This window comes from Pristiophorus japonicus, chromosome 4 (assembly GCF_044704955.1).
Source record: "Pristiophorus japonicus isolate sPriJap1 chromosome 4, sPriJap1.hap1, whole genome shotgun sequence".
Classification (NCBI taxonomy): domain Eukaryota; kingdom Metazoa; phylum Chordata; class Chondrichthyes; family Pristiophoridae; genus Pristiophorus; species Pristiophorus japonicus.
Genome location: NC_091980.1, coordinates 9,991,300 through 10,007,362, shown reverse-complemented (window position 1 = coordinate 10,007,362; position 16,063 = coordinate 9,991,300). Strand labels below are relative to the sequence as shown.

General features: G+C 47.1%; 1 protein-coding gene across 1 annotated transcript in view; it reads right to left on the bottom strand.

Annotated features, from left to right (window-relative positions):
* ik (IK cytokine) overlaps positions 1–16,036 on the bottom strand; it is a 69,796-nt gene extending 53,760 nt beyond the window's left edge. The window contains exons 1-4 of the mRNA XM_070878010.1: positions 15,873–16,036; positions 10,523–10,589; positions 6,714–6,806; positions 2,918–2,977 (exon numbers count right to left, since the gene is read on the bottom strand). Of these exons, the coding sequence (XP_070734111.1) occupies positions 2,918–2,977; positions 6,714–6,806; positions 10,523–10,589; positions 15,873–15,888 (236 nt within the window). The 5' untranslated portion in view covers positions 15,889–16,036. The remainder of the gene's footprint in view (positions 1–2,917; positions 2,978–6,713; positions 6,807–10,522; positions 10,590–15,872) is intronic.
* Positions 16,037–16,063: the final 27 nt, after the last annotated feature.

Sequence of the window (16,063 nt, the reverse complement as noted above, 5' to 3'; positions counted from 1 at the left end):
ACTTTAACAGAGTGACTGCTGCCAATGAACCAAAAGCTACCAGAAGCTGTGCTGAATCCTCGCATAAATGTCAACTTTCATAAATCCGATAGAAACACCAGTTCCAAACAAGAAACACCAATTCGACATAAGCTGACAGAAACAACTCAAATTTTAATTTTAATTTTCTTTTCGGCTCAGACAGCAGCGCATGAATGTTAACTTTCTCCCCAGGTTCAGTTCGACGGCAGCGATCTCTTTGCCCCACCCCCTCTCCCTACTGTTAGTTTAATGTTAAATATTACCATCAGCCACGTCTGTTATGACTTAAATTTAAAGCTGGGTGGATGCTGACCGTTGGCAAGCTCCTGAAGCTTTGGCGTCTCGAACGCATCAGCGCCACGCGTGAAATTTGGATCCGAGCCAAATCCCACCTTCAAATCACCACATCGCCCACCAGAAACCCGTTCGAAATTACTGGAATCAGCAAGTATCTTTACTTCTAATAATTACATTCGCTGCTGAAGCCCTCATCCGTGCCTTTCTTACCTCTAGACGCGACTCTTCCAACACACTCCTGGCTGGCCTACCACAATCTACCCTACGTAAACTAGAGGTGATTCAAAACTCGGCTGCCCCATGTCCTAACTCGCAGCAAGTCCCGCTCACCCATCACTCCCTGTGCTCGCTGACCTACATTGGCTCCTGGTTAAGCAACGCCTCGATTTCAAGAATGTCATCCTTGTTCACAAATCCTTTCATGGCCTCGCCCCACCCTATCTCTAATCTCCTCCAGCCCCACAACCCCCCCAGAGATATCTGCGCTCCTCCAATTCTGCCCCCCTGAGCATCCCTGATTATAATCGCTCAACCATCGGTGGCCGTGCCTTCTGTTGCCTGGCCCCAAGCTCTGGAACTCTCTCCCTAAACCTCTCCGCCTCTCTAGGTTTCTTTCCTCCCTCGACATTCCTTAAAACATACCTCTATGACCAATCTTTTGGTCACCTGCGCTAATTTCTACTTATGCGGCTTGGTGTCAATTTTTTTATCACATTATACCCCTGTGAAGCGCCTTGGGACGTTTCACTATGTTAAAGGCGCTATATAAATACAAGTTGTTGTTATTTCACAAACCACATGAATATATCACAGTGACTGCTGAAGTCCGTGAGAACAGCCAAGAAACTATTGGAACTGTGCATGTGCAACTACTTTATTTTGTTGGCAGCAGTCGTGTCCTTACTTTAAATCTATGCCCCCTGGTTATTGACCCTTCTGCTGAGGGAAATAGGTCCTTCCTATCCATCATCATCATCATAGGCAGTCCCTCGAATCAAGGAAGATTTGCTTCCACTTTAAAAGTGAGTTCAGGTGGCGAATTCATTTTTGACGGCAAAGCTGACCCCATGAAGGCAGCATTCTTCCTCTGGCTTTCCTTTCCAGAAAAAGGTGTAGCCTCCACCATGTTCCTTGAGCTGGCCTTCTGGCCTTCCCCTGCCCGCCGGGTCTCGCTTAAGGCGGCGATGTCTTATGTCAAAACGGCTAAGTTCCTGGGCAACTATGGCAGTGCAGCGTTCTGACCTGTCGCTGTTGGAGTTGTCCACGAGGGTCCTGACGTTCCAGGTCCCGAACTTCATATTAACGAAGTGGAAGATGTCTGTGCGCAAGTTCTTTTAACGTGGGGTGGTCGCTGCACACGGGCTTAGCTGAGCAAGGTCTTGATCCAGTGGCAAGGGGGTCCTAGACGACTGGAGACCAGGCACTGCTGTAGGAGCCTAACTGCCTACGCCGAATTAAAGTCTCTGTCACAGGTGGGACGGACAGTAGTTGAGGGAAGGGGTGGGTGGGATCGGTTTGCCACACGCTCCTTCCGCTGCCTACGCTTGGTTTCTGCATGCTCTTGGCGATGAGACTCGAGGTGCTCAACGCCCTCCCGGATGCTCTTCCTCCACTTAAGGCAGTCTTGGGCCAGGGATTCCCAGGTGTCGGTGGGGATGTTGCACTTTATCAAGGAGGCTTTGAGGGTGTCCTTGAAACGTTTTCTCTGCGCACCTGCGGCTCACTTGCCGTGTAGGAGTTCCGAGTAGAGCGCTTGCTTTGGGAGTCTTGTGTTGGGCATGCGGACGATGTGGCCCGCCCAGCGGAGCTGATCGAGTGCGGTCAGTGCTTCGATGCTGGCCCGATCGAGAACACTGACGTTGGTGCGTTTATCCCCCAAGTGGATTTGCAGGATCTTGCGGAGGCAGCACTGGTGGTATTTCTCCAGCGCTTTGAGGTGTCTACTGTATATGGTCCACGTCTGAGTCATATAGGAGGGCGGGTATCACTACTGCCCTGTAGACCATAAGCTTGGTGCCAGATTTGAGGTCCTGGTCTTCAAACACACTCACTCTTCCTCAGGTGGCCGAAGGCTGCGCTGGCACACTAGAGGCCCTTCCTATCCACTCGATCATTAATTTATACACCTCAATTAAATCTCCCCTCAGCCGCCTCTGTTCCAAAGAAAACATCCCCAGCCGATCTTTACTCATAGCTAAAATTCTCCAGTCCAGGCAACATCCTCGGAAATCTCCTCTGGACCCTCTCGCGTGGAATCACATCTTTCCTGTAATTCTGAGCACTGCAGAACTTCTTGCCTCCCTCATTTCCTCCTAAGATCCAATTCTAAAACCCAAGCTTGCCATTTTCTAACCAATGCCTCTCAATTAATGTCTGCATCCCTCTTACTCTTCGTGGTGTCCTGCACTCTGGCCTTTGACCCTTCACCTATGTTGCTCAATTAGGAGGGGAGGGGTGAGGAAAAATAAAAGACCACTTGATCAGAATAATGTGTCTAATATGAATCTTCGCAAACGACTTTCTCCATTCTACAGGTAATTCCTGACCACGGAGACTGGACGACCATTTTGCTATTTGAAGCCAATCCCGTCAAGCATACCTTTTCTTTTTCCTCCTGCGGGCAGCGGGATCATCCTCCTCGTTGTATTCCCTTGGCATCCTGGGGAAAGACAGTACCAAACATTAGATTACAAACGTACAACCTGCCCACCTTCCCCATCAGAGAACCATTAAACCGCAATGGGAAATGGTCAGATTAAGATCCTGCAATACATCACATATTACATAGAATGTTCAAAGCGGCCCAACAGGTCCGTGCCGGTGTTTATGCTCCATGCCAGCCTCCTCCCAACCTACTTCATCTCACCCCATCAGCATAACCACCTCTAGTACAATCACATCTTTCCTAAAATTCTTACAGGGTCGATGCAGGGAGGATGTTTCCCCCGGGCTGGGGAGTCTAGAACCAGGGGTCACAGTCTCAGAATAAGGGGTCAACCATTTAGGATCGAGATGAGGAGAAATTTCTTCACACAGAGGGTGGTGAATCTTTGGAATTCTCTACCCCCAGAGAACTGTGGAGGCTCAGTCTTTGAGTATATTCAAGACAGAGATCGATAGATTTTTGAATTTTAAGGGAATCAAGTGATATAGGGATAGTGCAGGAAAGTGGAGTTGAGGTAGAAGATCAGCCATGATCTTACTGAATGGCAGAACAGGCTTGAGGGTCCGCACGGCCTACTCCTGCTCTTAATTCTTATTCCTTTCTCCCTCATTTACATAAATGGCTCTATGCTATTCGTCTCAACTACTCCTCGAGAGTTCCAAAATCTAACCAACCTCTGGAAAAAGAAGTTTCTCCTCAATTCCTTCAGTTACTATAATCTTAAGTGGCTGCACTACTATCTTGCCATCTAGCACACACCATGGACATGCTTGGAATCTTGTACATAACTTCTGGACCTGCCAATTGATTCAGCCTTCCTGGCCAGCTACTCCGAGAGAGGTAATGACGATAGCGCAGGTCACAATTTAATGGGAGTCCACTGCACTGCTCGCTAGGGTTGCCTGTGATTATACCCTGGGATCAAAGTTTCCCCCATAGCTACGTGGTCGTGTTGCCACTCACTAGCTGTCGATGCCGGAGAAGATGCTGCGCAGCAAATTTAAAGGGCCCGTGCCGGGAAAAAAAAAAGAGGGAATTTTGCCTGGGATCCTCGCAGAGCTTGCCCTGCTTTTTAAATATTAGACGCTGCTGAATTTTATATTAATATCTGGGTGGGATTACCCACTAAATTGGATGGCACTCTCAAATTATGTTTAAACACCTAATCAAAACTGTTTAACAAAATTTAACAGATTATCTGGTCATTATCACATTGCTGTTTGTGGGAGCTTGCTGTGCGCAAATTGGCTGCCACATTTCCCACATTACAACAGTGACTACATTGTACATTCATTGGCTGTAAAGCGCTTTGGGACATCTGGTGGTCGTGAAAGGCACTATAGAAATGCAAGTCTTTCTTTATATGCAAAATTCACCTACCATAGTCCGAATGCCCAAATGCGCTCTAGGGATACTGGGACTGAGAAACTGAAGGGGTTCTACACTTGGGGGGGGGGGGGGGGGGGGGGGGGGGATGGGGGGGGAAGGATGTGTACTGTTGTCCCTTTTCCTCTCTCTCGCTCTCCCTCCCACCCTCCCCGTAACAGGTTGGCAATCTCTCATGATTGGTATTCCCTTAGGAACACCCAGTCACAGATTGAGAAGCTTTATCTTGAGGAGGTGAGAGTGATTATAAGATCAGACATAGCATTAGGCCATTCAATAAGATCATGGCTGATCTTCTACCTCAACTCCACTTTCCTGCACTATCCCTATATTTGTTGATTCTCTTAATATCCAAAAATCTAGCGATCTCTGTCTTGAATATACTCAACGACTCACCCTGCACAGCCCTCTGGGGGAGAATTCCAAAGATTCACCACCCTCTGAGTTAAGAGGTTTCTCCTCATCTCAGTCCTAAATAGCCGACCCCTTATCCTGAGACTGTGACCCCTGGTTCTTGACTCCTCAGCCAGAAGAAACACCCTCCATGCATCTATCCTGTCAAGTCCTGGAAATGTTGTGTTTCAATGAGGTCACCTCCCAGTCTTCTAAACTCGAGAGAACATACGAGCATAAGAACATAAGAAATAGGAACAGGAGTAGGCCATACGGCCCCTCGAGCCTGCTTTGCCATTCAATCAGACCGTGGCTGATCGGATCATGGACTCGGGTCTACTTCCCTGCCCGTTCCCCATAACCCCTTATCGTTTAAGAAACTGTCTATTTCTGTCTTAAATTTATTCAATGTCCCAGGTTCCACAGCTCTCTATGAGATAGAAAATTCCACAGATTAACAACCCTCAGAAGAAATTTCTCCTCATCTCAGTTTTAAATGGGCGGCCCCTTATTCTAAGATCATGCCCTCTACTTCTAGTCTTCCCCCATCAGTGGAAACATCCTCTCTGCATCTATCTTGTCAAGCACCCTCATAATCTTATACATTTCGATAAGATCACCTCTCATTCTTCTGAATTCCATTAAGTGAGGCCCAACCTACACAACCTTTCCTCATAAGTCAACCCCCTCATCTCCGGAATCAACCTAGTGAACCTTCTCTGAACTGCCTCCATAGCAAGTATATCCTTTCGTAAATATGGAAACCAAAATGTATGCACAGTATTCCAGGTGTGGCCTCACCAATACCCTGTACAACTGTAGTAAGACTTCCATGTTTTTATACTCCATCCCCTTTGCAATAAAGGTCAAGATTCCATTGGCATTCCTGATCACTTGCTGTACCTGTATACTATCCTTGTGTGTTTCAAGCACAAGTACCCCCAGGTCCTGCTGTACTGCAGCACTTTGCAATCTTTCTCCATTTAAATAATAACTTGCTCTTTGATTTTTTTTCTGCCAAAGTGCATGACCTCACACTTTCCAACTTAATACGCCACGTAGGCCGAGTCTACTTGATTTCTCCTCATAGGACAATTCACCCATCCCAGGAATCAGCAAGGTGATCCTTCGTTGCACTCCCTCAATGGCAAGTATATCCTTCCTTAAGGTCTGTGGAGAACATCATCCCAGGCATCAGGTGAAGATACCTCTAGTAGTCACATTGGCTGCTTCAGCCTCCAGTTGCAAAATCAACCACCTACCCAAACACCCAGTCCGCCCACCCACCCCTCGGAGGTCTGGCACTTCCTCACAAGAGGGAAAAAAAACCTACGGGACCAATATTTTTAGAAAGACTTGGATTTATATAGCGCCTTTCACGACCACCGGATGTCTCAAAGCGCTTTACATCCAAGTAAGTACTTTTGGGGTGTAGTCACTGTAGTAATGTAGGAAACGCGGCAGCCAATTTGCGCACAGCAAGCTCCCACAATCAGCAATGTGATAATGACCAGATAGTTGATTTTGTTACGTTGATTGAGGGATAAATATTGGCCCCAGGACACCGGAGATAACTCCCCTGCTCTTTTTCAAAAATAGTGCCGTGGGATCTTTTACATCCACCCGAGAGAGCAGACGGACTTCGGTCGAACGGCTCATCCGAAAGACGGCACCTCTGACAGTGCAGCGCTCCCTCAGGACTGCACTGGGAGTGTCAGCCTAGATTTATGTGTACAAGTCCCTGGAGTGGGACTTGAACCCAAAAAAAGTAAAACAAAAAAGATTAAACCCGAGCTTTGTGTCGGTTTTAAAACAATTATGGCAACTAAAGGAGGCCACGTAAAACAAATTTTGCTGGAAGTTAACTGTAAACCAACAATTGTTTTGTTTAATCTCAAAGTCAACCCAAATGAAAACTTCTTCAAACCACTGACCATCCAATTATACTCACTCATGTTGGCGGGTTTTTGAAGGTGGGGCTGATGATGGTGTCGACCTTGGGGTCATCAACAACTTTCGGAAGTCCTCATTGGTCAGCTTGGATCTGTGGAAAGCAACATTGCAATTTAAATGACGGTGTGACAACATTCCTCCATACGGCTGACATTCTGCAGCTACATCACCAACTGCACCACCGGAGACACACATACAGATCGATCCGATTGCATGCTCGATAATTGGAAAATAGAGGACAGAGCTCTCGATCTGTAAATCCCCAAACAAGTGAACTACCCCATCATCTCCAAAGACAGCCTTTAGGTACCTCAGCCATAAAACCACAGAAATCCACTGCAGGGAGAGAAGCCATTCAGCCCAGTGTGCCTGTGCCAGCTCTTTGCTAGAGCAGAGCAAACCAAAACTAATCCCACCGCCCAGCTCTCTCCCCATAGCCCTGTATCTTCCTCTGCTTAAACTACGTATCCAACTTTCCCTTAAAGGATACAATGGTCCCTCGCCTGTGGCAAAGCACATTCCATGCTCCAATGAATCCTGCGTAAAGAAATTTCCACTAACCTTATCTTCAATTAAAAACTGCTACTAAACGAGCGATGGCCCACTGTCATGGAGTCTCCAACCAGAAGAATTAGCATTTTATTATCCATGCTATCAGAACCTTTCGTTATTAATTATGCTTAAACTCGCGGCCCTTTAGGGGAACCGCCTCGCCTCCCCTCCCAGAATATGAGCGGTCAGGTGAATAGCCTCCCCATCTCACTGCTGGGTAGGGGGAAGCATCATAACGTTGTCTCTTCTTCCCCCTCTGTGTTACAGGTGCTGCCCATTCGCATCCCAGGCTCAGCAGGTCTGGGACCTCAACAAAGGACGACTTCGGCAGAACCTCCCAAACCCGCGACCTCTGCCACATAGAAGGACGAGGGCAGCAGGCGCTTGGGAGCACCATCACCTCCAACTCACATACCAACCTGACTTGGACATATACTGTTCCATCATCGTCGCTGGGTCAGAGTCCTGGAACTCCCTCCCTAACAGCACTGTGGGAGCACCTTCAACACACGGACTGCAGCGGTTCGAGAAGGCGGCTCACCACCACCTTCTCATGGGCAACTGGGGATGGGCCATAAATAAAATGGATGAAGACATGAAGGTGGAATGAGATGGTGACTGGTGGGGTCCGGTGACAGGTTATTGTCAGAAACATGAATGAAAATGCGCATCTAGGTGACACTGGCATGGTCAGAGATGAGAATGATACTTCAGTGCAATCTTTGTATAGCATATACAAAGGCACCTGCATAATTCCTAATCATAATTGTATCTGTCATGTTTTATAATCATCTCCCTTTGGTATAAAATGAGCATATATTTTGTGAATATTTCAATCAAACTTTTGATACTACACCCACATCCCATGAATGAATAAAAAAAAAAACAGATTACTAGATCCCTCTGGGCAGGAAGGTGACCCAAGAATACACTTGAAACTGTTCCGAAATCTTGATTTAAAACGGGATGTGGGCGTAGCTGGATGTAGGCCAACATTTATTGCCCGTCCATAACTGCACTTAAATATGAGTGGTTTTCTGGGCCATTTCAGTGGACTGTTAAGAGTTAACCACATTGCTGTGGGTCTGGAGTCACATATAGGCCCAGACCGGGTAAGGGCGGCAGATTTCCTTCCCTAAAGGGGCATTAGTGAACCAGATGGGTTTTTACAGCAATCCGGTAGTTACATGGTCACCATTACTGATACCAGTTTTTTATTCCAGATTTATTAACGATATTTAAATTCACTATGGTGGCGATTTGAACTCACGTACTCCAGATCATTAGTCCAGGCCTCTGGATTACATCGTCCAGTAACAATCACTATGCTACCGCTCCCTATAGAGGCATCAGGCCGTGTCTCCCGAACTGCGTATGCTCCTACTGAGAACGCCACCTCGAGGGTATCACTGCCGAAAACAAGAATGCCCCCCCACCCCCCAACCTCTGGTCGAGCATGGGGTGAGGCGTCGCCCTACCAGTTCACACACACACACTCCCCACCGCCCTCCCCAAGGGAATCAAACAGTAGTACCCCTGACTCTGGTGATCTGGAGGGAACCCTGCGCTGCACTGAAGGTGCCAGTGGGCATGTTGGCTCCCTCTCTGCTTTGGCACAGCAGTAAAGTTCCTGAGGGGTCTGTCTCCCCACCAGTGGCATCAACATGTAGTATAAAAGGGGCATTGGTTGGTTGGGCAGGCTGCTTCATCAGGGAAAAATCATGCCCTTCCAGCAACTAGGGGGCTAAATAGGGTAGATGACGAGAGTCTAGAGCTAGGGGTCAGTCTCAGGAGAAGGGGTCAGCCATTTAGGACTGAGATGAGGAGAGATTTCTTGACTCAAAGGGTTGTGAATATTGGAATTATCTATCGCAAAGGGCTGTGGATGCTCAGTCGTTGAGTATATTCACGGCTGAGATCAATAGATTTTTGGACTCTAGGGGAAATCAAGGGATATTGAGATCGGGCGTTGAGGTCAAAGATCAGCCATGATCTTATTGAATGGCGGAGCAGGCTTGAGGGGCCGTATGGTCTACTCATGCTCCTAGTTCATAAATTTCATCATCATCATCCAAGGTGACTACTTCCTCTACCCTCTAGGTCTGCCACATCATGGCAAACCCTACTAGGCTCTGTAAAATCCAACATAAACTGACCCATTAGAGCTGGCCCTCTATGTTAAAGAGAAGCCTTAGGGGCACATCTTGGCCCCTATTGAATACCGCCCATCTATGCACCAGATGAGTTTGGAAAATCAATGCAGCTCGTGAGCGAGACCCGGGTCCTATTGCCACACACACATCTTGGAACTTGACTGTTTTTAAAATTCTACAATTCATGTGGAATACTTAAACTTTGCATTCTACACGTTTTGAGTTTCCTGAATGAATTACAAACATTATAAAGGGATTCTGCACGTCATTGAAATCCAGCACCATTGTGGCCTTGGAGTTCTTGATCAACTTGCGACTGGAAGGATGTTTCCAGTGGGGTTCCGCAGGGCTCAGTACTAGGTCCCTTGCTTTGTGATACACATCAATGATCTCGATTTGAATATAGGGGGCATGTTTATTTTTCCCCTGCACCTGTTACATCTCTTTTTCCAGTTCTGATGAAAGGTCATTGATCTGAAACGTTAACTCTGGTTCTCTCTCCGCAGTCGCTGCCTGACCTGCTGAGTGTTCCCAGCATTTTCTGCTTTTATTTCAGATTTCCAGCATCCACAGTATTTCGATTTTGCGTCATGGGATTACTAGCCCAGTTAATATAACCACTACGCCACTGCACCCGCTAATATTCCTTTTAATCTTGCCTCAGGTTAGTTCATTTCAAATCAATACCCTCTAGACCAGACTACAAATGAACAGCGTAGCGTGCAGTGTCGGACACATCACACTGCGATTGCAAAGGAGAAAGTGTTTCCAGTGGCAGGAGGGTCAGTAACCAGCGGACACAGATTAAAGACACCAGAGGGGAGATGAGGAGAATTTTTCGATGTTGACGCTTAAGATGCGCTGCCCAAAAAGGTGGAGGAAGCAGATTCAATTGTAGCTTTCAAAAGAGAATTGGAAATGTACACATTAAAAAGGAGAAATTTGCAGGGCTATGTGGTAAGAGCAATGGGGGGGCGAGACTAATTGTACAGCTCTTTCAAAGAGCCAGCACAGGCACGATGGGCTGAAGAGCCTCTGCTGTGCTGTACGATTCTATTAAAGCACCGAGACCTCCTTTTCCCCAGCTGTGGGCAACACTCACTGATTCAGCGACCGGGCATCCTCCACCTCGTGTGAATCCGGTGCCAGAGGATTCGAAAACGGTTCACCTGTAGAAAGAAACCGAGAAAAGCTGTTTAAAGAAAATTCACCCTGGTTCTGCTTATAGACACACTAAATTTAAATCCCAACTGGAGGAGAAGTGAAGGTTTTCTGGGGATGAGGGTTGACTGCGTACAGCCCAGCTGGACATGAGCTGAGAGGGTTAAAAACATCCTTTCCTGCACGTATTTTCTATGTTTCTATGTTTACATTAGACAACATTTCAAATACCAACACACAGAGGGGCATTGGGAGGCAAAAATACTTAAACAACTACCTTTCACCTCGAGAATCTGGCCTCAGATTAACCCCAAATGAGAATATTAGAATTAGGAGCAGGAGTAGGCCATACAGCCTCTTCGAGCCTGCTCTGCCATTCAATAAGATCAACTCCACTTTCCCACCCGATCACCAGATCCTTTGATTCCCCGAGTATCCAAAAATCTATTGACCTCTGTCTTGAATGCACTCAACGATTCAGCATCCACAGCCCGCTGGGGCAGAGAATTCCAAACATTCACCACCCTGAGTGAAGAAATTTCTCCGCATCTCAGTATTATCCTGAGACTGTGACCCCTGGTTCTAGACTCTCCAGCCCGGGGGGAAACAACCTCTCAGCATCTACCCCTCAGAATCTTGTGTGGTTTAATAAGACCACCTCTCATTCTTCTAAACTCCAGAGAGTAGTAAAATAAAAGCTCTTCTTTTGTTAAGGGTTTAGATAGAGCAAATAAAGAGAAACGGTTTCCAGTAGCAGAAGGGTCAGTAACCAGAGGACGCAGATTTAATGTAATTGGCAAAAGAACCAGTGGGAAGAGAAGAATTACTATTGCTATTTTTTTTTAACACAGCGAATTAAGATCTGTAATGCACTGCCCAGAAGCAGATTCAAGAGTAACTTTGAAAAGGTAATTGGATAAATACTTGAAAAGGAAAGATCTGCAGCGCTACAGGGACAGAGCAGGGCAGTGGGACTAATCGGATCGCTCTTTCAAAGAGCCGGCACAGGCACGATGGGCCGAATGGCCTCCTTCTGTGCGGTATTTCTTGCTGTTGAGTCCAATTGCATTAATGTCTTTAATACAAACATTAAATTGAGGCCCTGTCTGCCCTCTCAGGTGGCTGCAAAAGATCCTAAGGTACTACTTGGAAGAAGAACAGGGGAGTTCCCCCTGGTGTTCTGGCCAATATTTATCCCTCAACCAACATCACTCAACCAAATTATCTGGTCACTATCACATTGCCAAGTTTGCCGACGATACAAAGATGGGAGGAAAAGCAATGCGTGAGGAGGACACAAAAAATCTGCAAAAGGACATAGACAGGCTAAGTGAGTGGGCAAAAATCTGGCAGATGGAGTATAATGTTGGAAAGTGTGAGGTCATGCACTTTGGCAGAAAAAAATCAAAGAGCAAGTTATTATTTCAATCGAGAAAGATTGCAAAGTGCTGCAGTACAGCAGGGCCTGGGGGTACATGTGCATGAAACACAAAAGGATGGTATGCAGGTACAGCAGGTGATCAGGAAGGCCAATGGTATCTTGGCCTTTCTTGCAAAGGGGATGGAGTACAAAAGCAGGGAAGTCTTGCTACAGTTGTATAGGGTATTGGCGAAGCTACACCTGAAATACTGCGTGCAGTTTTGGTTTCCATATTTATGAAAGGATATACTTGCTATGGAGGCAGTTCAGAGAAGGTTCACATGGTTGATTCCAGAGATGAAGGGGTTGACTTATGAGGAAAGGTTGAGTAGGTTGGGCCTCTAGGGGGCTTGACAAGGTGGATGCAGAGAGGATGTTTCCACTGATGGGGGAAGACTAGAACTAGAGGGCATGACCTTAGAATAAGGGGTCGCCCATTTAAAACTGAGATGAGGAGAAATTTCTTCTCTGAGAGTATTGTAAATTTGTGGAATTCGCTGCCTCATAGAGCTGTGGAGGCTGGGTCATTGAATAAATTTAAGACAGAAAAGACAATTTCTTAAAGGATGGAATAAGGGGAGATGGGGAGCGGGCGAGGAAGTAGAGCTGAGTCCATGATCGGATTATCTACGATCTTATTGAACGGCGGAACAGGCTCAAGCAACCATATGGCCTACTCGTGCTCCTATTTCTTATGTTCTTATACTGTTTGGGGGGGGGGGGGGGAAGCTTGCTGTGCACAAATTGGCTGCCGTGTTACCTACATTACAATAGTGACTACACTTCAGTACAACTTCATTGGCTGTGAAGAACATTGGGACGTCCTGAGGTTGCGAAAGTCAGGATATAAATGCAAGTCTTTCTTTAATTTTCCACCTCTAACATTAAACCTGGAAATGAATTCCATAGCTTCTAAATTCTCTGTGCAAAAGTGGTTTATCCTGCATTCTTCTAAAATATATTTCACTTACACAGAAACATAGAAAATAGGTGCAGGAGTAGGCAATTCGGCCCTTCGAACCTGTACCACCATTCAATAAGATCATGGCTGATCATTCACCTCAGTATCCCTTTCCTGCTTTCTCTCCATACCCCTTGATCCCTTTAGCCGTAAGGGCCATATCTAACTCCCTCTTGAATATATCCAACGAACTGGCATCAACAACTCTCTGTGGCAGGGAATTCCACAGGTTAACAACTCTCTGAGTGAAGAAGTTCCTCCACATCTCAGTCCTAAATGGCTTACCCCTTATCCTTAAACTGTGTCCCCTGGTTCTGGACTTCCCCAACATCGGGAACATTCTTCTTGCATCTAACCTGTCCAATCCCGTCAGTATTTTAGATGTTTCTATGAGATCCTCTCTCATTCTTCTAAACTCCAGTCGATCCAGTCTCTCCTCATATGTCAGTCCTGCCATCCCAGGAATCAGTCTGGTGAACCTTCGCTGCACTCCCTCAATAGCAAGAACGTCCTTCCTCAGATTAGGAGACCAAAACTGAACACAATATTCCAGGTGAGGCCTCACTAAGGCCCTGAACACTGCAGTAAGACCTCCCTGCTCCTATACACAAATCCCCTAGCTATGAAGTCCAACATACCATTTGCCTTCTTCACTGCCTGCTGTACCTGCATGCCAACTTTCAATGACTGAGGTACCATGACACACAGGTCTCGTTGCACTTCCCCTTTTCCTAATCTGCCACCATTCAAATAATATTCTGCCCTTGTGTTTTTGCCATGAAAGTGAATAACCTCACATTTATCCACATTATACTGCATCTGCCATGCATTTGCCCACTCACCAACCTGTCCAAGTCACCCTGCAGCCTCTTAGCATCCTCCTCGCAGCTCACATCACCACCCAGCTTAGTGTCATCTGCAAACTTGGAGATATTACACTCAACTCCTTCATCTAAATCATTGATGTATATTGTAAATAGCTGGGGTACCAGCACTGAGCGCTGCGGCACCCCACTAGTCACTGTCTGCCATTCTGAAAAGGACCCTTTTATCCCGACTCTCTGCTTTCTGTCTGCGAACCAGTTCTCTATCCACGTCAATACATTACCCCCAACACCATGTGCTTTGATTTTGCACACCAATCTCTTGTGTGGGACCTTGTCAAAAGCCTTCTGAAAGTCCAAATACACCACATCCACTGGTTCTCCCCTGTCCACTCTACTAGTTACATCCTCAAAAAATTTCAGAAGATTTGTCAAACATGATTTCCCTTTCATAAATCCATGCTGACTTTCATAAATCACTGCTTTCCAAATGCGCTGCTATTTCATCTTTAATAATTGATTCCAACATTTTCCCCACCACTCATGTCAGGCTAACCCATCTACAATTCCACGTTTTCTCTCTCCCTCCTTTCTTAAAAAGTGGTGTTACATTAGCTACCCTCCAGTCCATAGGAACTGATCCAGAGTCGATAGACTGATGGAAAATGATCACCAATGCATCCACTATTTCTAGAGCCACTTCCTTAATTATTCTGGGATGCAGACTATCAGGCCCTGGGGATTTATCGGCCTTCAATCCCATCAATTTCCTTAACACTTAATCTTAAACCTACAATCTCTCATTCTTGACCCTAAACTATCGGAAGAACTCTGTTGCAATCTATACTACACCATCCTTTCACAATTTTAAACACTTCTATATCACCCCCTAAGCTACACTGTTCAAACAAAATCACGATTAGTAAAAATGAGAGAGAGAAAATAATAAGGGGAAAAAAACCTACTAAAATCACAAAAAATGTTATGCTCAATAGTGGCATCTCAGTATCAGTGTAAAAAAGATGGGAATGAGAGAAAAAAAAAACTAAATATACAATAGAAGCTTTTGTTGCCTCGGTCCCAAGCTCTGGAGCTCCCGCTTAAGTCACTCCGCTTCTCTACCTCTCTTTCAAACATACCTCTTTGACCAAGCTTTTGGGCACCTGCGCTATGCAGCTCGGTGACAAATTTTTTATCCCATAATACTCCTGTAAAGCACCTTGGGACGTTTGACTACATCAAAAGGCACTATATAAATATAAGTTGTTGTTATAAAAACTAAACATTGTCATCTTATGATCCAGGGTGGAGATGCAGACCACCTCTCTCACGGTTTTGGAACCTGAAAGGGCAGACAGGGACTCGGCTTAATGTCTCTTTAGTGTCAGCTGTGGCTCAGTGGGTAGCACTCTCGTCTCCCACTCCAGAGACTTGAGCACAAAAATACAGGCCGACACTCCAGTGCAAGGCTGAGGGAACGCGGCACTGTCGGAGGGGCAGTACTGAGGGAGCGCCGCACTGTCGGAGGGGCAGTACTGAGGGAGCGCCGCACTGTCGGAGGGGCAGTACTGAGGGAGTGCTGCACTGTCGGAGGGGCAGTACTGGGGGAGCGCCGCACTGTCGGAGGGGCAGTACGGAGGGAGCGCCGCACTGTCAGAGGGGCAGTACTGGGGGAGCGCCGCACTGTCGGAGGGGCAGTACTGGGGGAGTGCCGCACTGTCGGAGGGGCAGTACTGAGGGAGTGCCGCACTGTCGGAGGGGCAGTACTGAGGGAGCGCCGCACTGTCGGAGGGGCAGTACTGAGGGAGTGCCGCACTGTCGGAGGGGCAGTACTGGGGGAGTGCCGCACTTTCGGAGGGGCAGTACTGAGGGAGCGCCGCACTGTCGGAGGGGCAGTGCTGAGGAAGTGTCAGCCTAGATCCCTGGAGCGGGACGTGTACCCACGACCTTCTGACACAGAGGCGGGAGCGCTGCCCACTGAGCCGCGGCTGAGGGAACCACACGGGCCCGCTCTCCAAACTCCGAGCCACAGCCTCGGGCCTACAGCACCCGGCCGCGGGGACGCAGCGCAGCGCCGGCCACTTACTGTCTCTCTCCGGCATGGTGCCCACCTTCCCGATCCGCTCAGTGAGCAGCACAAGACGATTTATTTTATTATTGCTCCAAAAAACAATGCAAACACAAACTCGGCGACTCCTCCCAGCTCAGCGCCTATCCAACTAACCCCCGACACTTCGCTCGATCCCGCCTCTCCAATATGATTGGTGAAGCCCCGTC